The sequence below is a fragment of the Abrus precatorius genome, unplaced genomic scaffold (genome assembly GCF_003935025.1).
Source record: "Abrus precatorius isolate BTA unplaced genomic scaffold, Abrus_2018 Scaffold10, whole genome shotgun sequence".
In the NCBI taxonomy this organism is placed as follows: domain Eukaryota; kingdom Viridiplantae; phylum Streptophyta; class Magnoliopsida; order Fabales; family Fabaceae; genus Abrus; species Abrus precatorius.
The window spans coordinates 18,886,845-18,911,695 of record NW_020874292.1 but is presented as its reverse complement, the minus strand read 5'-3'; the positions used below and the strand labels follow the sequence as shown (position 1 = coordinate 18,911,695).

The 24,851-nt window shown below is 34.1% G+C and overlaps 1 protein-coding gene across 1 annotated transcript; it reads right to left on the bottom strand.

The window, feature by feature from the left end:
• Nucleotides 1–12,037: 12,037 nt before the first annotated feature.
• Nucleotides 12,038–12,469, bottom strand: LOC113851991. The gene has a single exon (XM_027482253.1). The coding sequence runs from the start codon at nucleotides 12,467–12,469 to the stop codon at nucleotides 12,038–12,040; it is 432 nt and encodes a 143-aa protein (XP_027338054.1).
• Between the last annotated feature and the right edge of the window lie 12,382 nt (nucleotides 12,470–24,851).

Sequence of the window (24,851 nt, the reverse complement as noted above, 5' to 3'; positions counted from 1 at the left end):
TCACTAATTTTAGTAAAACAAATTAACTAAAATTAAGCTTAAACATAATTCGAGTGTAGAGAGAGAAAGCATAAGCGAATTTAACAAGAATTATTTATCGTCCATTTAAGTTTCCATGAAAATAACAAAACAAAAAAAATAATTTTTTTTAAAAAGGATAAAAAAGAGAGAGAAAAAAACCATAATAATGTCACAAGAAAGAGTGTGGACAATTCTAAAATAGACTAAGTTATCCTTACCATGAACATAAATAAGGAAACTAAGGATGCACATGACTTAGTGACACACCACATAAACAAATGTATGAACATAAATAAGAAAACTAAGGGTGCATATGGCTTAGTAACACACTAGTAAATAAATGTAACTTAGAAGTTGTTGCTAATAAATTTGATGGTTAGAAGTTTAAAAAGTACATTGATCAATAAGTTTGTAGACTTGAGTTATTAATTTAATATATTTCTACTTATGAAAAATCTTTGTTTGGTTCATGGAATCAGAATTGATATTTAGAATTATAATTCCAATTCCTTCAAAATTAAAATTGGTTCAGAATTATAATTCTACGTTTGACATACTTAAATAGTTAGAATGTAAAATTAGAATTTTAAGTTGAAATCAAATTTTATAATATGATATTAGATCTAAATTTTTAAAAAATAATTCAATTTTGTATTAAAATTTTATTTAATAACTTTTTTTAAAAAATAATGTGTCAATTAAAAATATAAAATTATTAAATAAATTGTTAAAAATGATAACTTAATAGTTTTTTTTCAAAAATCATGACATAATAAATTTATTTTTTATGTTTAATTTATCATTAAAATTTAATATTATGTCATGAACTATCTTTTTCATAAATTAGATGAAAGCATATGAATGCTCATAAATATAATATAATTTTTGAAATTAAAAATATAAATTGAATATAAGTGCTTCCGAGCACTCTTATTTTGAGACCATGACCTAAAATAAGAAACATTGCAACATACTCTTTAATGGTTACATGATAATAAGTATCATGTAGTCCTTCTCTTTCACGAAAAATATTGCAAAGCTCAAAGAAAGCTTATTTAGTAAGACGTAATTGATTATAGAAATATTCATCAGTCACATTATATAATTGTATCAAAAGTATACTTTTTACTAGGTCTTTATCACCCTGTTGCATCTAACACTAGTTTTCTCTTTTTTATTTTTCTTGTACTCTCAATAATTCTTGCATTAATTTCTAATATTTCCTCTGACATCTAACAATGCAAGAAAAGTATTATACAATTAACATAAACAATATAGTTTGGGGCAAGTGTAAAATGTAACAGCCTCTTTTTATTTTATTATGAATTAATGGTTTTCTTTGATATTAGGTAATGATAGAAGGTGTTTTGGACTGAATTATTAAGCATTTGATAGATTTCTAATGCAGAGTTTCTCGCCTAAGCGAGCTGTGTCTCCCTCAAGCGAGATGAAGTTGGTATGAACTAAGCTCTCTTGAGCTTTCTCGCTCAAGCGAGGCAACCCTCGCTCAGACAAGACAGGGTAGACATGACCCAACCGTCCTTTGCCTAGGTGATAGTGATCTCGCTCAAGAAAGATAGGATCTCGCCCAGGTGATGACTCACAGGAAAAATGTCCAAACTCTCTGGATGTTTTCTCGCTCCAGCGAGAATGGGCTCACTTAAGCGAGAGTGCGAAATCTGAAGGGTATTTAAGGGATTTAAAGCATGAAAAATTCACATTAACATTCTTTTCCCGTTTCTTCTCTAAAATCCCATTTCCTTTACTCAGATAAGCCCCTCCAAAATCAATTGTTCTTCAAATCCAAGCTTAGGTGTTTGATCTCAGTAAATTCAAGGTGTGTTTCTCATAGATTGATTTTAGGTTCTCCGATCATTTTAGTTCATTTTCTATTTCCTAAGAGTACCTTATGATCCTAGGGAAAACTTTTGTGTTTGAGCAATACTTTTCATCAATCTCTTTTCGAACCATAATCTTGAAGTAAGGAGAGCTCTACTTTGTCTTTTTATTAGAAAATATATTTTGTGCTATGAGAGCATTGTGGTATAGTTATGATATTGATAGATATATTGTGAGTCGTGTTATCTGTGGTTAGAATGGAATGATATATTCATTTGACTGTTTGGTTTGTATAAATATGATATAGTGAATAAAATATGTGATGTATATCAAAGTGCTGGATGTACTAGTGTGCTTGTGAGTCTGGACATGTCTAAATGAGTATGAGTATATATATATACTCATATTATAAGGTCATGAACTGTTAATTGTTTCTAGCTATGTTCTTCTGGATCTGGACTTTAAATTTCTTTATGAAATTTCTGTAACCATAGTTTATAGGCTGGACAGCTGACAGGCCCTTCGGGTGAGACCAGTAATGGTTGTCCCTGTCTGTAACAACGCCACGAACTAATAGTTCTGAAATATTGCTTTTGTACAGTTTTAAAGTTTATGAAAATCCTTTACTGGAAGTACAGCAGTTTATAGTTCTTTTGAATAGGGCTGTAGCAGTAAGACCCATATGGATGAAAGGGCAGTAAGGCTAATTTGACGATGCTGTATTCAAAAGAAACTAAGAACATAAGAAGCTGGTGGCTATGGTAAAAGAATTTCAGAATTTCGTAAAAAAAATAAAAAAAGTCTACAAATAACCAGATCCAGTCGAACAAGTTATGAATGATTAACAGATGTATTGTTATGAACCAAATGAAGGTAATGAGCCAGATATATTTTTATAATGTCTAGACTTTTAAGATCTTTCTCCCGCATTTCTTTTCGCTCTGGCTCTAATTCATCTTCTTCCTCTCCCACAAAAACCAGACGGACAAATAGTTCAAAGTGAACTGCCACCCACATCTCAATACCAATTACCCAATTTGATAGACAAAGGCGGTAACCCTGAAGATTTAAAGAGGGGTCATGATTAACAGACCTGGGAATATTAGGTCTAATATAAGATCTAGAAGAAAAAGATCTTCTAGCAGAGACAAAGTCAGATTGATTACTGTAAGCATCGATCCTTGAGGAGAAAGAGTTTCTCCTATCAAAGGTTATTTCAACCTTTCCAGCATTATCCAGCATTATCCTGCTAAACCCAGGACTAGGTCTCTTGCCAAAACTGTCAATGTTATTTCCAAGGCTGATTCAGAACATTATTCTGAAACAGATTCTGTTTTAGCTATCAATCCAATCAACAATTGGAAAAATTCTTCCAAGCTTTATTATAATAGAGCTACTGCTCCTGACCTTATTTTAGAAGAAAAACAAGATTTTATTCAAAGTTTCAATTCTAATGATATTTATATTTGGAATATTGATGGATTATCTGAATATAATATCATTGCCAAACTCCAAAATATGTCGGTTGTCGCCATGGGCTATTTTACTAATCAAAATATGCCTGAAGACACCATTGTTTATATTCTTGTTGCTGGTTTCACTGGCCAACTCAAAGGTTGGTGGGATAATTATCTCACTGAAACTGACAAAGATAATATTCTCTCTGCAGTTAAAATTGATGATAAGGGGAAAATCGGACTCTAGAAGCACAAGAGTTCATGACCTTATACTGAATCCTATAGATAAGGGTTGCGGGAATAGATCCCTCTTTCATGTCTAACCCATGAAAGCAAATATTGAGAAACAAGGAGTCTAGGATGTGTTCATCCATGAGACTCACAGTCTTGTTGGGAAAACAGTTAAAATAAATCGGACCTTGACCGAGACTGGTTTCAACAGTTCCTATAAGAGAATCATCAAACTTATTATGACGAATGTCTCTTAGACAAATTAAGATAGCAACATCTATGCCTATGTCTATCAAAGGTTTGATTGCAACCTGAACACATCCTATGTGAAGGTATTTGTATTTTCTTTTATGGTCATTGAGAGAGGATTTAGACAGGAGATGAAATTCTTCTCCTATACCTTTTCCTAAAGGAATATTGTTTTCAACAGTCTTGATGATGTAATCAGAACTGTTTTTCTTGGGTTGATCTTCAGGAACATATAATGTATCCTGAGGAATGACTGGGATGGTCCAGTCATCCATACTCTGGTTGATCTCTTCGAATCGAACTTCTTCGTCCAAGAGATTGTGTTTGGGTGTGATTTCAGGAGAATGTTTCTCCTGATCATCAAAGAGAGTGGTTCTTTCAAAAGTATAGGAGAAAAGATAGGTCTGATATCCAAGAGAAATTCTACCAATTTCTCGAAAAGGTCAAACAAAACATCCATATATATATATATATATATATATATATATGCATGTATGTATGGAAGATGTTAGATGGTGATGATTGATTAATGATATTATTATGAATAACTTGATGATTGGAACTGCAATTTGAGGCTATGATTAAAATGAACTAAGTCTTAAAGTGCTTTATTAAGCACAATTTTGAGATTGTATAGTGAGGATGAGATGAATAGAGAACATAGATTGGCACAAAGTATTGTTTAAGTCTAATGTAAATGGTTTTAGAGATACACTAGGGGCATAGAGTTTAGAGACGATATGGATATCTGGGGGGAAACATAGGGTGGTGAGCGACATTCGCATTTGTATACACACTCTTTCTAAGAGTAAATGCATCACATGGCTTCACGCTAGTTTCTTGACTAGACTTTTGACTATGTCTTTGCTAAGGTGCCTGACAACTATTTGCCTAGTTATGTAAGACCTTATGAAATGTTAGAGGCAATGTAATTCTGTAATCATAGTGCACTGAGAGTGCAAACTAAATGAGAAGTGTAATGAGTTATTCTGAGGAGGATATGTAATGGTGTGCTGATTTGTGATATATATATATATATATATATATATATATATATATAAATAAATGAGGGTGATCAACTAAGGATATGTATGTATGTATATATATACATACATACATGTGTTGTACTAATAGTTGATGAACATGTTTTTATGAATTATTCCCTGCTTATATGTGAATTGAAATGATGTTATCTTCTGTTGATGATAGAGTGGAAGCTCATCCTTACAATACATTTTAGGGAACTAGGATAATCGAGCCACTAAAGAGGATTAGAGCACAGAGTACACTAGACTATGTTTTTAGGCATTACATACATATTGTATAGTTTTGGTTTAATGCAAATGATGAAGATGGACAAGAGTTAACTTTAGAAATAGTTTATAATTATACCATCCTCTTTGATATTTCCTTCAATGGTCATTGACAATCATATCGCAATGGTTTCAAACAACACTAGATTCCTCAAGTAAGTATGCAATAATAGGGAGCAAACTTAGGTCATCTCACAAGGACATAAATTCATTTTGTTTCTAATTTTAAACACGCAAAAGTAATTAGATTGGAGAGTTTTGTGATTTAAAGATGAATTAAAAATGAAAGTAATTTAAAATGAAAGAAATTTAAATGAAAATAGATCTAAAACTGAAAAACGAATTTAAAATTTGAAAACGGATATAAAAACTGAAAATGAATTTAAAAATTGAAAACAAATTTAAAAATTGAAAACAAATTGAAAATGAGATCAATTAAAATGAAAACAAACGAAATCAAAAACAAAAATAAAAAATAAAAATCCAAACAAAACAAAAAAATGATAACGAATGCAATTAAAACTAACACGAATTAAATCCACGAATCACAGACGCAAACTACGATTACTATACCGAATTTGTCCAAAACTTAAATGCAACAGAAACCAGTCGATCAATATTACATTCAGGAATAAAAATCAAATTCAATCGAATTATGCATGCACAAATCTTAATCAAGAATTGCAAAAAAGTAAAAAGACAAATGCGGATCGATCAATCGATCTTGCAACTCACGCTTGTGAAGAGATGATTCATGAGGAAAGAATAATTAAGAACCGTAGCATAATTACAAATTAAATTTGTTACAGAATCTGAAAAGGAGGCAATAATGGTAACAAAAAAGATTCTCTTAAAAATGGGAAAAAGTCTTTATAGAAAAACGAAATTACGAAAGGGAAATTATGAAAGGGAAAGGAAAGAGAGGTCCAAAATCAACCTTTTGACCCTTATATATACTGGTCTTAAATGAAAATGGGAATAAATGGGGCAAGGCCTCTGCAAGTAAATAAAATAAAAGCCCTAATTAAAAACTCTAAATATAAAAGGTATGTTTTAAGTCTAAAGTTTAAAAATTAATAAAAAAATACCTCCAAATTCCAAACAACACGATCTATATATCTAAATTAAAGTTCAGGAAGTCAAGAATCCATTGCAAAAAGAATCAGCTAAAATGGAGATCTAAAGAAAAAGTTATGGTCAAAATAGGGGACAAAGGTCAGAATAGAAAAAATATGAAATATAAAGTAAAGGTAGCAAATATTCATAAAAACTCCAATTTAATGCAAGAAATGTAAAAACATGCTAAATGAAATAAATAAAGAAGGAAAAATATTTTGGAAGATTCAATAAGGCTATAAATGAAAGTACAAAATATGGATCATCAGTCATGTTAATCATTTTCTCAAATTTTATGTCTACCAAGAGATTGTTAAACCCTCAAGGATCTTGAATAATGTCGCGTCCTCTTTTTGTACAGAATCCAAAATATCCTAAATTACTGCTTTTAATTCAAATCCACCTATGAGAGATAATATAACTTATAATATGTTTATGACTTTATCATTCAAACTATCAAGATAATAAAATCTCAAGGACACTTTTATATAATTCAGAAATTATACTACCATGTATGTTTACAACTGTGGTCCCATGTGGAATTCAAAATACAAAACATTTACATAATAATAATTACATCTCCTCAATTATAGCTAAATGTTCTAGATCTATTATCTAACTTAGATTGACAAAACATTCTAAAGCTACAATCTTCTCCAAAATATGTTGACTCTAATGTTTCTCAGTCAGACCTTTCAGCCTAAGAAGTAGCTATAGTACCTGTCCTCTTTGCTCATGTACTACAGTACGATCATTGCAACACATACAACACAAATAAAACGCAAGGGTGAGCTTATGAAACATATCATAATCATTAAGTTTTGTAAATTTATACATACATACATACATACATATATATATATATATATTACCAACATAAATATTTGAATAGCTTATTATTCAGCAATTTCTCTCAACCTTTTACTCATCAATACAACTTGTTTTATTAACTCATTGAGTGCCGACAACTACGACGATGATAACAAAAACAACAATATCAACCTCAATAATAACAACAACAACTCAACTCAAACTGCCATTACGACATTAGTATTCTAGAAAGAACCTACAACTCAACTTGCTCTATGATTTTTTGAAACATTTATGGTCCAACCATCAAATGAACTCTGTCTTGAAATCAACAGACCAGAGTTCGACATCTCCTTCCATACAAGGCTTAAAAAGACGTCATGATGATGCTTGCATGATAGCTATTATTGTAGGTAAATTTCACAAGAGGAAGCATGTCCTCCTAATCTCCTTTATGGTCAATAGTGCAAGCTCGCAGCAAGTCCGCTAAGGTCTGAATAGTACGCTCTGACTGATCATCAGTTTGAGGGTGATATGCTAACTCAACCTCAATTGGGTATCCAGAGCTTCTTGAAAGCTCTGCCATAACTGAGAAGTGAAATGAGGGTCCCTGTCAGAGATGATACTAGAAGGAATTCCATGTAACCTAATAATCTCTTTAATATTCAGCTTAGCAAGTCTTTCCATGGTATAGTTCATGTTAACTAATAGAAAGTGAGCACACTTAGTCAATCAATCAACTATGACCCATACAATATCATGGTTCCTAACAGTCTTCGGCAAATGAGACATAAAGTCCATAGTTACACTGTCCCACTTTCTTTCAGGGATCTCTATTGTTTGCAATTCTTTAGGCAGACAACGATGTTCTTCTTTTGCCTTTTGACAAGTCAAACAGGCTTTAACAAATTTGGCTATTTCACTTCTCATGCTCGACAACCAAAACATCTGCTTCAAATCCTGATACATTTTCGTCGCTCTAGAATGGAGACTCAGGCTGTCTTTTTGTCCTTCCTCTAAAATCTTTCTCCTCAACTTAGCGCCTCTAGGAATACAAACTCGATCATGATATCAAAAAATATCATCAGCACCTTAATTAAAACCAACTACGCGATTTGTATCCAAAAGAAATATAATTCAACGTAATCTAGGATCCCACAACTATTTATCCTTAATCTCTTATAGAAATTCATTGGTCACCACAATCTTGCCACATACGATCTTTCCAGGTAATATATCCATGTCTAAGTTCAGGTTTCAAAATTGCTCTATTAGAAGAGACTCACTAACTCTCAGTGAGAAAGCCTGAACTACACTCCTGCTCAAAGCATCTACTACTATATTAGCCTTGCCTGGATGGTATTGAAGTTGACATTCATAATCTTCAATAAATTCCATCCAGCGCCTCTGCCTCTATTCAGTTCTCTTTGATCAAATAAATACTTAAGGCTTTTATGATCACTAAATACATCAAACTGTGCTCCGTAAAGATAGTGCCACCAAATCTTCAGAGCAAAAACCACTACAACTAACTCAAGGTCATACGTGGGGTAATTTCGCTCATGGATCCTTAACTGGCACGATGCACACGCCACCACCCTCTTGTCTTGTATCAATACGCATCCTAAACCTTGATGCGATGCATCACAATATACCTCAAAAGGTCGGTTAGAATCCAGAATAATCAACACGAGAGAGGACGTCAACCTCTGCTTCAACTCTTTAAAGCTTTGTTCACAGTCCTTTGTCCAAATGAAGGATTGATCTCGACGAGTTAGTCGTGTTAAAGGTGAGGCAATGTTTGCAAACCCCTCTATAAACCTTCGGTAGTAACCCGCGAAGCCTACAAAACCACAAATCTCTATGACTGTGTTTGGCCTATCCCATTTCAACACTGACTCCACCTTTGAAGGGTTAACTGCAATCCCTTCAGCTGAGATCACATAACCAAGAAATTTCACTTCCTCAAGCCAAAATTCACACTTGGACAATTTGGCATATAATTGTTTCTCTCTCAAAATCTCCAAGACAATCCTCAAATGTTTAGCATGCTCCTCCTTTGAACTAGAATAGATAAGGATGTCATCGAAAAATACTACCACAAATTGATCTAGAAAAGGCCTAAAGATTCGATTCATGTAGTCCATAAATATTGTTGGGGCATTGGTAACTCCAAAAGGCATTACCATATATTCATAATGCCCATACCGAGTACGAAAACTGTCTTTGGAATGTCCTTATCATTAACTTGAATTTAATGATATCCAGATTTTAGATCAATCTTGGAGAATACCTTAGCACCTTTCAGTTGATCCATCAGATCATAAACGAATTTTTGCTACTCGTTATGCACAAAGATTGTCGTTAATCCTCATCAAATATGCAAAGAAATGAATGTAGTACTAGGGTGTTGTCCTAGGTCGTCTCCAAGGAATTTTTGGTTGGGAACATACATCAAACACGTGTAAACATAGATTTTAAAGCAAGTAAATGGGGGGGGTTTGTAAATTTTTAGATTTTAATCAAGAGCAAAATGTAAACTAGTGAAATTCAATCAATTAAGAAGCGTAATCCCTAGTCAATCAATAAGTTCTATCCCTATTCTTTCGAATGATTCAATAATCTCCAATTTTCCCTTGAATTAAGTTAATCTATCAAGCGTAAATTAACTTTAGCATCCCAATTAAAATTAAGCATCTTAATGGGCTCCAATCTCTATCCCTAAGATTAAGCAATCTCAAAGATTAATCAAAATTAAGCAATTTTGGATTAGAATTTCGTTTGGGTAATTTAGGGTTCATTAAGCAATGCTCCCTTCATGCAAATTTCATTTCATTATGAGATTGAGGTTAATAAATCCAACGAAAGAAAGAGTAATATTGCCATTAAGCCCAAGAATTCAAGAACCATATGAGTTGACTAGGAATTACAAGAGAATTTAGCCCTCCATATGGATGGGCTTCACAAATGAAAGAAAGAAATGCAGAAACGTAAGCAACATTAATGTAAAATCAATGAGAATCAAAGGGAAATTGGAAATTAAAACCTATAATGGACCCATGGTTGTCACCCAAGGCTCCAAAGCTCTGGAAAGAAAAATGTCCTAATTTGGCAAAGAGAATGAAAGAAAAATAAATGTTCAAGTCCCCGTACCCTAATTCCTAAAATCTATTTATAGTGGAGGACATGTCAGCAAAGTGTCTACTTTTGCCTTTGAAAGTGTCCACTTTAGGCCTTGAAAGTATCCACGTGCATATTTACGTAAACTTGCCAATTCTCTGGAGTTGCCACTATTGGACTTGAAAGTGGCTACTTTGGATGCGCGTAGCCACTATGAAAGGCAATAGTGGCCACGCGCAACATGTTTCCAAAAGTGGCGTCCTGGAGCTTCTGCAGTTGTTACTATTGGACTTGAAAGTGGTTACTTTGGATACGCGTAGCCACTATGAAAGGCAATAGTGGTCACGCATAAAATGCTTCCAAAATGGCGTCCCTGGAGCTTCTGGAGTTGCCACTTTTTCACTTGAAAGTAGCTACTTTGGAACCTTTAATGCCCAGACTTGCTGTAGTTGCCACTTTTGCTCCTAAAAGTGGCTACTTTGGGGGCAACTTTCATCCAAGGGCCAAGATATCTCAGAATTAACTTGGGGACTCTGCAAAATTGTCAAGACAATTAAAATTGCAATCTATATCTATGTAATTAAATGCAAATTAACCAAAAATTAATAAACCTATGATATTTACTCAAAATGTGATTTCTATATTATTTGCACTATCTAAGTCCATTTTTTCTATCAAGGAGCACCAAAAAGACAAGTAAAAATATAATAAAAAGTGGATTCATCAATCATCACTCCACAACAATGGATATTTATTCTTAATGGTCAACTTGTTCAATCGACAATAATCAACACAGAGTCTAGAACTTCTGTCTTTCTTTTTTACTAAAAGAACTGGTGTTCCCCAAGGTGATACACTTGGCCTAATCATCTTTTTTTGCATCAAATCCTCATTTTGGTGCTTTAGCTCCCTCAACGCTTTCGGTGCCATTTGATAAGGTGATATAGGTACTGGTTCAGTTCTGGGAACTAAATCTATACCAAACTCTATCTCTCTGGCTGGAGGTATTCCAAGAACATCATCTGGAAAGGTTTCGACAAAGTCCCACACAATTAATATTTACTGAAGTTCTCGTTCCTGCTCTACATCCATAACAGTTAGGAGAATAAAGCATGAAGCTTCTTCACCAATAGACCTACTTGGTGTGTAGAAATCACTCATGCTAACTTTTGTTGTTTGGAAAAATTAAACATCGTTGCACACAATTAATTAAGACACAATTGGCAATCAACCAATCCATGCCTAGGATTACGTCTAAACCCATCATAGGAATAATTATGAGATTTACCTTATAACGCCTTCCCTCAATCATTATAGAACACCCAACATAAGTTGTTGAAGTCATCATTAAATTCTGAGTGGGTGTCAACACCACCAAGTCACACCTCAAATCACTCATAGGTAGTCTTAGTTTCCTCACACATGCATCCGCAATGAAGGAGTGCGTGGCTCTGGAATCAAAAAGTACATAAAGAAAGGTACCTGCCACTTCTCCTATTCCTTGAACAAGGTTCTTGGCCCAAGTCGCCTCCATCCCAGAAGTGGTAAAAACTCGTGCTTCAGCTTGGGGTCTTGTCATCTACGGAGTCCTAACCATTCTAGGACGCAGGCATTAGCTGAAGACGATGCCGCTCTACTCCAAGTAATTGGACAATCCTTAACAATATGTCCTGGTTGTTGGCATGTATAACAGACTCTACTTTCAACCTAAAGGCATTGGCTCAGAAAATGTAGCCCCCCACACCTGAAGCATTTCACCGTCGAGGGTACTGAAACTCTAAAAGGTAGTGTACTTACTCCCCCATGATGGAGAGTAGAGGTGACAGTTCCCAATAGTCTAGGAGCTGAAACTGTCGCTACCCTAGATTGGGAAGGTCAAAATTATTGTTGACAATTTGATCTGTCATAAGGGCTCATCCTGACACCCTTATTTCCTCTATAACTACTGGCTTGTCTGCTAGACTGAGTTTTTCCTACCTCTTTAGCGTCTTCTAAATTGAGCCTTTCTATAATAGTAGCTTGATCTACCAAGTCAGCAAACTCAATGATTCTCAACAGAATCAAAATCCATTTTATATCAGTCCTCAACCCATCAAAGAACCTTTGACATCTCCATTCTTCTGAAGTCGAATATGAATAAAATCGATAAAGACGCTCAAACTGAATTGCATACTCGTACATAGATAAGTTTCCTTGCACCAAGCTTAGAAACTCCCTCTCTTTTGTAGCACGAACATGAGGTGTAAAGAACTTTTCCAGAAAACTATTCTTAAATACTGTCCACGTAATGACCTCTCCTCGGGCTTCTAACATAGTACGGGCTCCCTACCACCATATCTCTGCATCTCCTACCAACATATACGTCGTTTATACAACCTTCCTTTCCTCAGCACAACCCATGGTGAGGAAAATTTTGGTCCGTCAACTCCAGTGAACTAAGGAGGGTCACTTTTCCTAAACTTAGATACCCCCTGATACTCAACAGGTTTGGTTGCTGCTTGAATTGCAGTGGCTGCTTGATTTGCAACTTGCTGCTGCTGAACAACATCTAAACTTTGCCTCACAGCTGCTGTCATAGCCTCCATAGCATGAGTCGTCTGGTTTACATAAGGTGAAGAAGGATTTGGTGCAAGCCTTCTCGACAATCTTGCCATCTTAACACAAACAAAACTATCTTAGAACAGTAACAATTAGCTCTATCTTAATACCAATCATTCAGCTACACAAACAATCTTTCAATCATAACATAGTATAAACCAACATAATTCAGCACATAACAAGACAAATCATACATCTATCAGCATATAGCAACGCATTAAGACAAAACATATTACAGCAGTTCAACTTATTCAGCACAACATTAACATCCACAAGCAAAAAGCTAACAAGCACACTGCCTCAGCAACACATTACAACTCAAATCAACAAGACATTACTCAACAACTTGACTCTTCTAGAGCTCAACCAAGCCTTATACGCCAAAATTTCTTACATCTATCATGCTAGAGAACAGAGGTAATCAAGCTCGTTCTCCCACATAATTGGCCGATTAGAAAACTTTGGCTTACGATTCACAGCTAAGACTCCCTACACAGAATACATAATTGAAGCCTAGTAACTTTACCTTGTAGGTTTACGTAGACCTTGCTCTGATACCACTAAAATGTTACGTCCTCTTTTTGTATAGAATCCACAATATCTTGAATTATTGCTTGTAATTCAAATTCACCTATGAGAGATAATATAACTTATAATGTGTTTACAACTTTATCATTCAAACTATCAAGATAATAAAATCCCAAGGACACTTTTATATAATTCAGAAATTATACTAGCATGTATGTTTACAATTGTGGTCCCATGTGGAATTCAAAATACAAAACCTTTACATAATAATAATTACATCTCCTCAATTGTAGCTAAATGTTCTAGATCTATTATCTAACCTAGACTGACAAAAAATTCTAGAGCTACAATCTTTTCCAAAATATGTTGACTCTAATATTTCTCAGCTAGACCTTCCATCTTGAGAAGTAGCTATAATATCTATCCTCTTTACTCATGTACCACAGTACGATCATTGCAAAACACATAAAACACAAGGGCAAACTTATGAAACATAGTCATAATTATTAAGTTCTGTAAATATATATATGTTCTGCGTTGAATTGGTTCCACCACTTCACAAAAGCATGTCTGTGGATCATGGGAAGAATATCGTCTTCTTCTGTCTTGCTATACCTATACTGCCATGAGAATACCTAGGCCATTGCAAAGGCAGAGAAATACTTGAGATCTGCACCAATTCTGTTGGGAGCATATCTATTTTTGAATATTTCAAATCCTTCTTTTACTGGAGAGTGTCGATTGAGTTAGGGAAATTGTAATTTTGATTTTTCTTGAAATAAATCAACCAAGAGTGTCGATTGAGTTTGTTCTGGAACCAGAAAGTCCTTGTCCAGGCATCTATGTAGTCCCAGTAATTGTATCCTACCGGATCAAAAGGTTGGGAGAATTTCTTGAATGCATTTGGATTGTTTCCAAAATTCTTTGGTGACAGAATCTTTAAAATCTGTATTGTTGAATGAGTGATTATTGAAGGATTTTTTTTGGTCCTTGTAATGTTTAATAGAGATAGAATCTGAGTCTATTAATATGAACTCATAAAATTGTCTGGTTTTATTCAAGGCATATGGTCTAAAATGAAACCAGGAGGGAAGGCTTTAGTGATGGCTTTGTATGGGTTTTTGTCCCAAAATTTGGGTTCCATTTGGATGACAGAGGAGAATTTTCCTTTTGCCATGTAATGGTTGGTATTTGAGGTTTTACCTTTTTGAAGGCTAATAGCTTTCTCTGTTTTATCAGGGAGACATATTGTCTTTTGTGATTGGCTGAAAGACTGGATAATGGTGTTTAGGTTTGCTAAATCAATTTCTATGTCTTCATCAAAGGTAATGTCTGCCCAAGATTTCTTTGGTAGGCTGTTTAGGCTACCTTGTTATATGGCTAGAAGTGTATTAACAGGGAAAGCATAGTCTGCTTTGGTTTGTTTAACACTTTTTGTTTGTGATTGGGAAGAATCAGCCTTGTTGAATGAGTCTTTTTTGGGAATCACAGATTGCTGAGTAGATGACTCTACAATCTGGATGGCTTTCTGGGTGGATGACCCAGCCGGAGTGGATGACTCCGAAGAATCAAAACAAGAGTCTGTTGTGGCAGACTTTGATTTTGTTTTGTTGAGGGTTAGGGCGAGCCTAACTCTTCCTCCTCTAGACGAGCCTCCCCTAGAAGGGGTCGTTGCCTTTCTAGGCATTCTACTTATCCTGTAAATATTCACGGGTAAGGTAGTCATGAAGAGAATTAGAAGTGCATTTGAGATATTCAATATCAAAATTAAAAACACTTAAAATTTCTTGCCATCTTGCAAAAATTTGTTTTGAAGCAAGGTTTTTTACATCCTTTTGTAAAATTTCTTTAGTAGACTTGCAGTCTACTCTAATAAGAAATTTTTGGTTTAATAAATCAAATTGAAATTTTGAAACACATAAAACAATTGCCAAAACTTCCTTTTTAACAGTTGAATAATTTTGTTGTGCAGAATTCCAATGTTTTACAGTATATGCAATGATATGCTCATGTGACTCAATTCTCTGTTTAAGGATACCTCCGTAGCCTATGTCCGAGGCATCAGTTTCAACAATTTTAAAAGCTTGAGGAATGGGAAGATATAGGCAATTTATCTTCCTGACTCTGTTTTTGATTTCTTTGACGACATTGGTATGAACATCAGTCCAAGAAGGAGGATTCTTCTTAAGCCTATCATGTAAAGGTTTGATGATGTTATTTAGGTGAGGAATAAAATCACCTACATAATTAAGACATCCTAAGAACCTTTGTAACTAGGTTTTATCTAGGATTCTATCTGGAAATTTATTAGCAAATTCAATGGACCTGCTGATAGGAATGATAGTTCCTTGATGAATATTGTGACCAAGGAATCTAATATTAGTTTGAAAAAGATTAAGTTTAGACTTGGAAACAACAAGTCCGTTCTGTTTGATGACATTGATGAAAACATTTATGTGTTTGAAATGTTGATCAATGGATTGGGAAAAAATTAAGACATCATCGATATAGACAATGATAAATTTTGAATAAGGATTGAAGATGTCATTCATAATTTTCTGAAATTTAAAAGGAGCATTTTTCAAACCAAAAGGCATAACATTCCATTCGTAATGCCCAAAGGGGATAGTGAAGGCAGTCTTGTACCTATCACTTTCACAAATTTAGATTTGCCAAAATTCAGATTTCATATCAAATTTTGAAAAGATCTTAGCAGAGTTTAATCTGTTAAGAAGGTCTTTTTTGTTGGGGATAGGATGCCTAATCCACTGGAGAGCTTGGTTAAGAGGTTTGTAACTGGGAGTGCCTCTCTCGATTTCTGCAGGTTTATTAACATAAAAGGCAGAACACGACCAATGACTCTTTCTTTTTCTAATAAGATTTTTGTCTAAGAGATCTTTGATCTCTTTCTGACAAGAATGAAGGAGTTCTTCATTCATCTGGATGGGTCTAGCCTTAGTGGGAATCTAACTATCCTTAAAACCTGACTCATAAGGAAGACTAACAATGTGTTTTTTCCTATTCCAGAAGGCGCTGGGTAAGTCAGAACATATGGAGGATTGGATGTTACCTAAAAGGGATTGGATTTTCTTCTGAAGTGAAGGATTTTGTAATTATTTTTCAATGTTGGCAAAAGAAACTTCTTCTTTCAGAAAATTAATTTGATTGATTTTATTTTGAATGGTGTTGATATTTTTAGTAAATGGTTTGCTGGAAAATTTGATAGTTATTTGCTTCCTTAAATGATAAGTGGAAATACCATCTTTCGAAATTTGTAGTGGAAAGAGGGCTTTTATAAAAGGTGTTCCCAAAATAACTTTATTTTTTAAATTTTTCACAAGGAGAAAGTTTGTTTCAATCTTGAGCCCTTGATTTTCAATCAGAGCTTTAGAAAGCTTGTAATTAATTTTAAGCTTCGAACCACTAGCAGTGCTGAGTTTTTCAGAAGTTTTTTCAAAATACTTTGTGGAGATTAAGCCTTCTAAAATACAATTTGAATCAGCACCTGTATCAAAGAGGGCTAAAGTGTCAAGAACAAAATCATCAATAATGATTCTGATATTAATGTAAAATTTTTGAATTTTAACCTTGTTGATCAAACAGATAAAGGTTTCTTCTAGATTACCAGAATCGACCTTCTCAGAATCATTATCTTCAGGAAGTTCTTCTTTCTCAATATCAGATTCATCATCTAATTGGGAAAGAATAACTTGATAAATTTGTTGTTGATCTTTAATCTCTTTAATATCTTTCTTGAGATTGTTAATCTCAATCTGAAGATCCTGAATAGTGGTAGGTTTAATATTAGAATTCTTTTCTAATCTTTTGAAAATATTTGTAATATCAAATTTATTTGTGGTAAAATATTCTTTAGGTTTAGGTTTGATTTCTAAAACTTCTTTGAATTTATTTAGAAATTCTTTTCTTTCTTGGGGATCAGAAATAGAACTTATTGCTTCAAAAAGAAGATCTTGTTCTTTTGTCAAAACATTGATTTCTGGAATATCATCACTATCAGAAGAGGAAACTTGATCATCGTTTTGGATTTGGTTGACATCTTCCTCAGATTCTTTGACAGAATCTTCATCAGAGGATTCAATAAGGAGATTGTTAATCTGGTCTTCTGTAGAAGACTCAAGATTAAGGCTGCTAATTTTCTTTTTTAGTCTACAGTATTTGCTGATATGGCCGGGTTTTCCACAGTTGTAACAAGTTACACCTGTTCTGAGTTTCTTGGGAATATTGGTGGGGATAACACTTTCCCCTTGCTTCTTGGAAATAGGTTTCCTATTGTACTTACGTTTGTAAGGCTTTTTATAAGGTTCAACAGTCTCTTTCTTGGGAGCCTGTTTCTTCTTTTTGGTGGAGCAAGATGAAAGTCCAAATTGCTCGCAGAAAGATCCTAATTCGTTTTTACTCAAGGCCTTTTCTTTGGCAAGCTGCTTCTGGAGTTTATCCTTCTGGCAAACCTTGATATCATTATGAATAATGATGGCAGTAAGATGACCATAGTCATAACTATCATAATTAATCTCTCTAGTAAGAGAATGACTTCGGAGTTTGCTTCTAATAAGATCTCCAAAGGCTTTAGGAAGCCTATCAAGATATTTTTCTTTTCAATAGGCTTGATTGCAATCTTCTCTGTTTAAGACCCTAGACATGAGGGTATCCTTATACCACTTAAATTGTTCTAAAGAATTACACTTTAGTTTAGAAAGGAGTTCTCCAGATCTTTCTCTCCACAGAGAAGAATCACCCAGAAAATGTTGGGATATTGTGTATAACAACGTATACACTGTATCAGGGAGACGCTCATTGTCACTGACAATAGTTTTTCCCTTATCATCAATTTTTACTGCAGAGAGAATGTTTTCTCTATCAGCTTCAGTGAGATAATTATCCCACCAACCTTTGAGTTGGCCAATAAATCCAGTGACTAAAATATAAACAATGGTGTCTTCAGGCATATTTTGATTAGTAAAATAGCCCATGGCGACAACCGACATGTTTTGGAGTTTGGCAATGATATTATATTCAGATAATCCATCAATATTCCAAATATAAATATCATTAGAATTGAAACTTTGAATAAAATCTTGTTTTTCTTCTAAAATAAGATCAGGAGCAGTAGCTTTATTATAATAAAGCTTGGAAAAATTTTTCCAATTGTTGATAGGATTGATAGCTAAAACAGAATCTGTTTCAGAATAATGTTCTGAATCAGTTTTGGAAATAGCATTGACAGTTTTGGTAAGGGATCTAGTTCTAGGTTTAGCATTAGATTTTTCAGAGGTTTGAGGAGTGTCAGGAACAGTAGTAAGAAGACTAGTAATTTTACTAAGCAACTTATTCTGGTTATCTTCATTCACTCTGGTTTTTTCTTTCTGCCTAAGTTCTAAGATTTTTTGTTTAGCTTTGGCACTAATCTTAAAAGGTTTAAACAAAGGTTTTTCTAATTGAGGCTGAGAGGATGAAGAAGTCATTTCTTCAACTTAAGTTTTGACAGGATTAACAGAGATTTTTTCTCGTAGAACCTGAAGGTACTTATTGGTGTAATTGGCCTGTTCCATAAGGCCTTGGATGTCATTGGGAGTGATGGACTCGTCAGGGTTCTTGGTTCTGAAAGGAGTAGCAGTAACAGGGTTACCGCTTTTGCCTTTCAGATTTGGTAACTAATACTGAGTAGTGGGTGGTAGTTCACTTTGAACGATTTGTCCATCTTTGATCTGTCAAGATATGACATTAGCAGAGGAGGTACTAATAACATCCTCTTGCCAAGGGTAATCTATGTTATTATGAATGGTATAAGCATGATGTCAATCAAAGAATGGGATGTTCTGTTTGACTTTTTCAAGAAATTGATAGAATTTCTCTTGGATATCGGACCTGTCTTTTCCCCTATACTTGAATGGAAACCTTTTACTTATTATTTAGCAACATAAATATTTGAACAACTTATTATTTAGCAATTTTTCCCAACCTTTTACTTATCAATACAACTATTTTTATTAACTCACTGAGTGCTGATAACTACAACGATGACAACAGCAACAACAATATCAACCTCAATAATAACAACAACAACTCAGCTCCAATTGGCATTATGACATTAGTATTCCAGAAGCAACCTACAACTCGACACATTTGCCTACCACTCGACACATTTGTCTACCACAATTCCATACAATTCCAACAACATCATATAGTAAACATTTAAATACATCTGTTATAACACTTATCAATCAGTCTCACCATACTGTACAGTCGTATTTCAATAGTTATCCCGAACATAAATAATTTTATATTACACACGTCAAGTAACAAAACTCCATCATAACACATCATGCTCAACATTTACTAAACAAATAAACCAGCTCAGATAAGCTCTCCTTACCTAGAACGAGTTCCAAGATCGTACTCTTAGTGAGTTTCGAAGGAATAGATCAAGCATTTGGGTATGAAATACGACTCGAATGGTTTAGATCTACTTAGAACGACGTGGTATAAGTCATTTGAGAAAGAGAGAGCAAGAAACAAGAGTAAAGACCAAAAACTAAGCTCCAAAAACTTACATAAATCTTAATAAGATAGACGATCTCACTTTGATCGGGAAGGAATTCGGCTTCGAGAAAGTTTCTCTAAGATAAGATGGTGAGAGAAAATGAGAGAGGAAAACTGTCTGGTGAGAAATGTGCATTTTTGGGCGCTAAGGCTCCTTAAATACCATTCCAGATCTACGCGCTCTTGCTTGAGCGGGCTAATCCTCGCTTGAGCAAGCTCTTCTCTCACTTGGGTGAGCTCACCCTTGCTTAGGCGAGCTCACCCTCGCTTAGGCGATAAAACCAAATAGTGAAATTCTTAGATTTTTGCTATTCTTGCTTGAGCGAGAAACACCTCGCTTGAGCGAGCAGCATCTTGCCTAGACGAGCAGCATTCTCGCCTGAGCAAGATTGGGTCCAGAGAGCTACCCATTTTTTCTGTAATTCCTCGCTTGGGCGAGACACCCTATACCCAGAACTCTAAATCTCTCTCCCAGTTGAGATAATATCAACTATTAACCATACTTCCTAGATTATCCTACATACAACACTTAATAATCATTCTCCATCTCACACTGTACTTTACATTCAACAACATCATCACACAGCACGACAATCATATTGCTCCTAATTTGGCAAACATACATTCCAACTAGGGATGGAAACAGGACAGGCCAGGCCAGGCTTTACTCTAAACAGGCCTGGCCTGTAATATAATTATTAGGCCTGAGCCTGACCTGTTACTTGTTAAAGGCTTTATTTTAGGCCTGGCCTGACCTGTTTAAGTGGTTTGGCCTGGCCTGAAACCTGTTAACAAAGCCTGTTAAAAAAAAATTAATATTAATAAAAATATAAATATTTTATTATTAAATTAGTTTATACATTTTTCTAATTTCTATCTATGTTCTTAATAATTATTAAATAATTATAAAAATATTTATATAATTTTATAAATAATTTTTAAAATATTATTTAAGTATTAATTATAAATATTTTATATTAATAAAATTTATATTTATATTTTTTTATTTAATTTTTAAAATTATATAAATAGTAAATATTTTAGTTTTATTTTAGAAATATATTTTGTTTATTTAAAGACATCTTATATTTAACAAATAAAGTTATAGTAAATACATAAAATTGATAAAAAAAAAAAAAATAACAGTCACACAATTTGTTGAATCAATTAAAAGAAAATTATATGTTTTAAAAAAAATTTAAACTTTCTGCAATATATATATATATATATATATATATATATATATGTGATACCAGATTGTCAAGAGTGGATCAAGGAAACAAAAATATGTAGATTAAAAATAAAAACTGAAAGGAAAGTAGGCAGTAGCAGGACTACTAAATGATATGCAGAAATTAAAAGTGCAGTATGTAAAACAGTTAGCTCATAAAGAAACTAGAACGGTGGTATAACCAACACAGATCTAGTGAAGGGAGAAGAGAAGAAAGCCGGAGCGACGGTAGTCCGAACAGGACCGGCTAAGAGGGAGAAGAGAGGAAAATAATTTGAAACAGCAAATTTTATTGAAAGATCTCAAAGAAGAAGAAGGCTTACAAGAAGTTTTTCTCTCAGAGCTTCTCTTTCTTAAATCTCTCTTATCTTGCTAAAATGAAAGGGTACCTCACAATATAGTCGAGGCCTCCTTATATAGAAAATCTTAAAGTACTATTTCTACAGTTCCGGTTGGTGACTGGAACTATTAACTATAGTACCGGTTTCTAAAGATCCTGAATGTCAATACCGAAACAATCATCTTCATTTTGATTTTCTTCAATATTGGCATTTTGGTTAGAAGATTCTCCTTCTTCTTGGTTTTGCAATAACAGGAGAACATCTTGAAGATTTTTCTTCATTTTCTCTTTGGTATCGCATCCTGATAAGAATGCTGCAATTTTGGATTTCTGATTAAGGAATTGGAATGTTGCTGGGTCAGCAAGATTTAATAATTTGGGATTTTTCCCAAAATATTCAGCAACTCCTTTTGGTCCGGCATGTTCCGCATTGAATTGATTCCACCATTTTACAAAGGAATACCTGTGTAACAATGGGAGAGTGTCTTCATTTTCTGTCTTGCCATATCTGTATTGCCATGAGAATACCCATGCCAGGGCAAAATCAGAGAAGTATTTAAGATCTGTTGGAATTCTTGATTCTCGCAGATATCTGCCTTTGTAAATTTTGTATCCTTCTTTGACAGGAGTGGGAAGGATTTCTTCTATTGGTCCAAAATAATCCCACCATTGGAGGAACCAATTTGGAAAGTTATAATTCTGATTCTTTTTAAAATATATTAACCAAGAATGTCGGTTAAGTTTATTTTGGAACCAGAAAGTTCTTGTCCATGCGTCAATATAGTCCCAATAATTATATCCTACTGGATCAAATGGTTGGGAAAACTTTTTATAAGAATTTAAATTTTTTCCAAAAGCCTTTGGAGTTAAGACTTTCAGGATTTGTATTGTTGAATGGGTTGTAACTGACGGATCCTTGTGGTCCTTGTAATGCTTAATGGAAACAGAATCTGAATCCACTAAGATAAACTCATAAAACTGTCTGGTTTTATTAGCCTGATATGGTCTGAAATGAAATCCTGGTGGGAAGACTTTAGTAATTGCCTTGTATGGGTTTTTGTCCCAAAATTCAGGTTCCATTTGTATGACTGAGGAGAATTTTCCTTTGGCTACATAATGGCTTGGGTTTGAAGTTTTTTGTTTTCCCTTTTGAAGGTCAAGGGTCCCTTCTGTTTTATTGGTTATTGTTTTTTGGGTTTGGTTGAAGGTCTGGAGTATAGTGTTTAGGCTTGCTAAATCTAATTCCATATCTTCTTCAGAGGCAATGTCTGCCCAAGATTTATTTGGTAGGCTACTCAAGCTTCCTTGTTGGATGGCTAAAAGCGTACTAATTGGGAGAGCATAGTCTGTTTTGGTTTGTTTGGTGGTTTTGACAACAGAATCAGTCTTTTTGAAGGATTCTTTTGGAGTTCCAGATTGCTGAGTTGATGACTCAACAACTTGGATTGCCTTTTGAGTCGATGACTCAATGGGGGTCGATGACCCAGAAGAAGAGGTTTTTGAATCTGCTGAAGCAGATTGTGGTCTTGGTTTATTTAGAGTCAGAGCTAATCTGACTTTGCCGCCTCTGGTGGTTCCTCCCCTAGAAGGGGTAACTGCCTTTCTAGGCATCTTACTTATCCTGTAAATATTCACGGGTAAGATAATCAGGAAGGGAGTTTGAAGTGCCTTTGAGATATTCTATGTCAAAATCAAAAACACTTAAAATTGCTTGCCATCTCGCAAAAATTTGTTTTGAGGCAAGATTTTTAACATCCTTTTGTAAAATTTCTTTGGCAGACTTGCAGTCTACCCTAATTAAAAATTTTTGGTTTAATAAATCAGATTGGAATTTTGAAACGCATAAAACAATTGCCAAAACTTCCTTTTTAACAGTAGAATAATTCTGTTGTGCAGAATTCCAATGTTTTGAAGTGTATGCAATGATATGCTCATGAGACTTGATTTTTTGTTTAAGAATACCTCCATAACCTATGTCTGAGGCATCAGTTTCAACGATTTTGAAGGCTTGGGGGATGGGAAGATATAGGCAATTTATCTTCCTGACTTTGTTTTTGATTTCTTTAACGACATTAGTATGGACATCAGTCCAAGGGGGAGGATTTTTCTTAAGCCTATCATGTAAAGGCTTGATGATGTTATTGAGGTGGGGGATGAAATCCCCAACGTAATTGAGACATCCCAAAAATCTCTGTAATTGGGTTTTATCAAGGATCCTGTCAGGAAATTTATCAGCAAATTCAATGGACCTACTGATAGGGATAATGGTACCTTGGTGGATATTATGTCCAAGGAATCTGATATTGGTTTGAAAGAGACTAATTTTTGATTTTGAAACGGCAAGACCGTTTTGTTTAATAATATTGATAAAAACATTTATATGTTTAAAATGTTGATCAATGGATTGAGAAAAAATTAAAACATCGTCAATGTAGACAATGACAAATTTTGAATAAGGATTGAAAATGTCATTCATGATTTTTTGAAATTCAGAAGGAGCATTTTTTAGACCAAAGGGCATAACATTCCATTCGTAATGCCCAAAGGGAACAGTAAAGGCAGTCTTGTACCTATCATTTTCGCAAATTTGGATTTGCCAAAATCCCGATTTCATATCGAATTTTGAAAAGATCTTAGCAGAATTGAGTCTGTTAAGAAGATCTTTTTTATTGGGGATAGGATGCCTAATCCATTGAAGGGCTTGATTGAGGGGTTTGTAATTGATAACAAGTCTGGGAGTACCTCTTTCAATCTCAGCAGGTTTATTAACATAAAAAGCAGAGCAAGACCAAGGACTCTTGCTTTTCCTGATAAGATTTTTGTCTAAGAGATCTGTAATCTCTTTCTGACAATAATGGAGGAGTTCTTCATTCATCTGAATTGGTCTGGCTTTAGTGGGAATTTGGGTATCTTTGAATCCTGATTCATAAGGGAGACTGACAATATGTTTTTTCCTATTCCAGAAAGCGCTGGGTAGGTCAGAACATATAGAAGTTTGGATTTTGTTTAAAAGAGACTGGATTTTCTTTTGAAGTGAGAAATTACCTAATTGTTTTTCAATATTAGCAAAAGAAACTTCTTCTTTTAAAAAGTTAATCTGATTAACTTTGTTTTGAATAAAATTAATATTTTTTGTAAAGGGCTTATTAGAAAATTTAAAGGTTATTTGTTTCCCTAAATGTCGAGTGGATATACCATCTTTCGAAATTTGCAAAGGGAAAAGAGCTTTTATGAAAGGTGTTCCCAAAATCACTTCATTTTTTAAATTTTTAACAAGAAGAAAGTTTGTTTCAATCTTAAGTTCTTGATTTTCAATTACAGCTTTAGAAAGCTTATAATTAATTTTCAGTTTAGAACCACTAGCAGTGCTGAGTTTTTCAGAGGTTTTTTCAAAATATTTTGTAGGAATTAAACCTTCTAAAATACAATTTGAATCA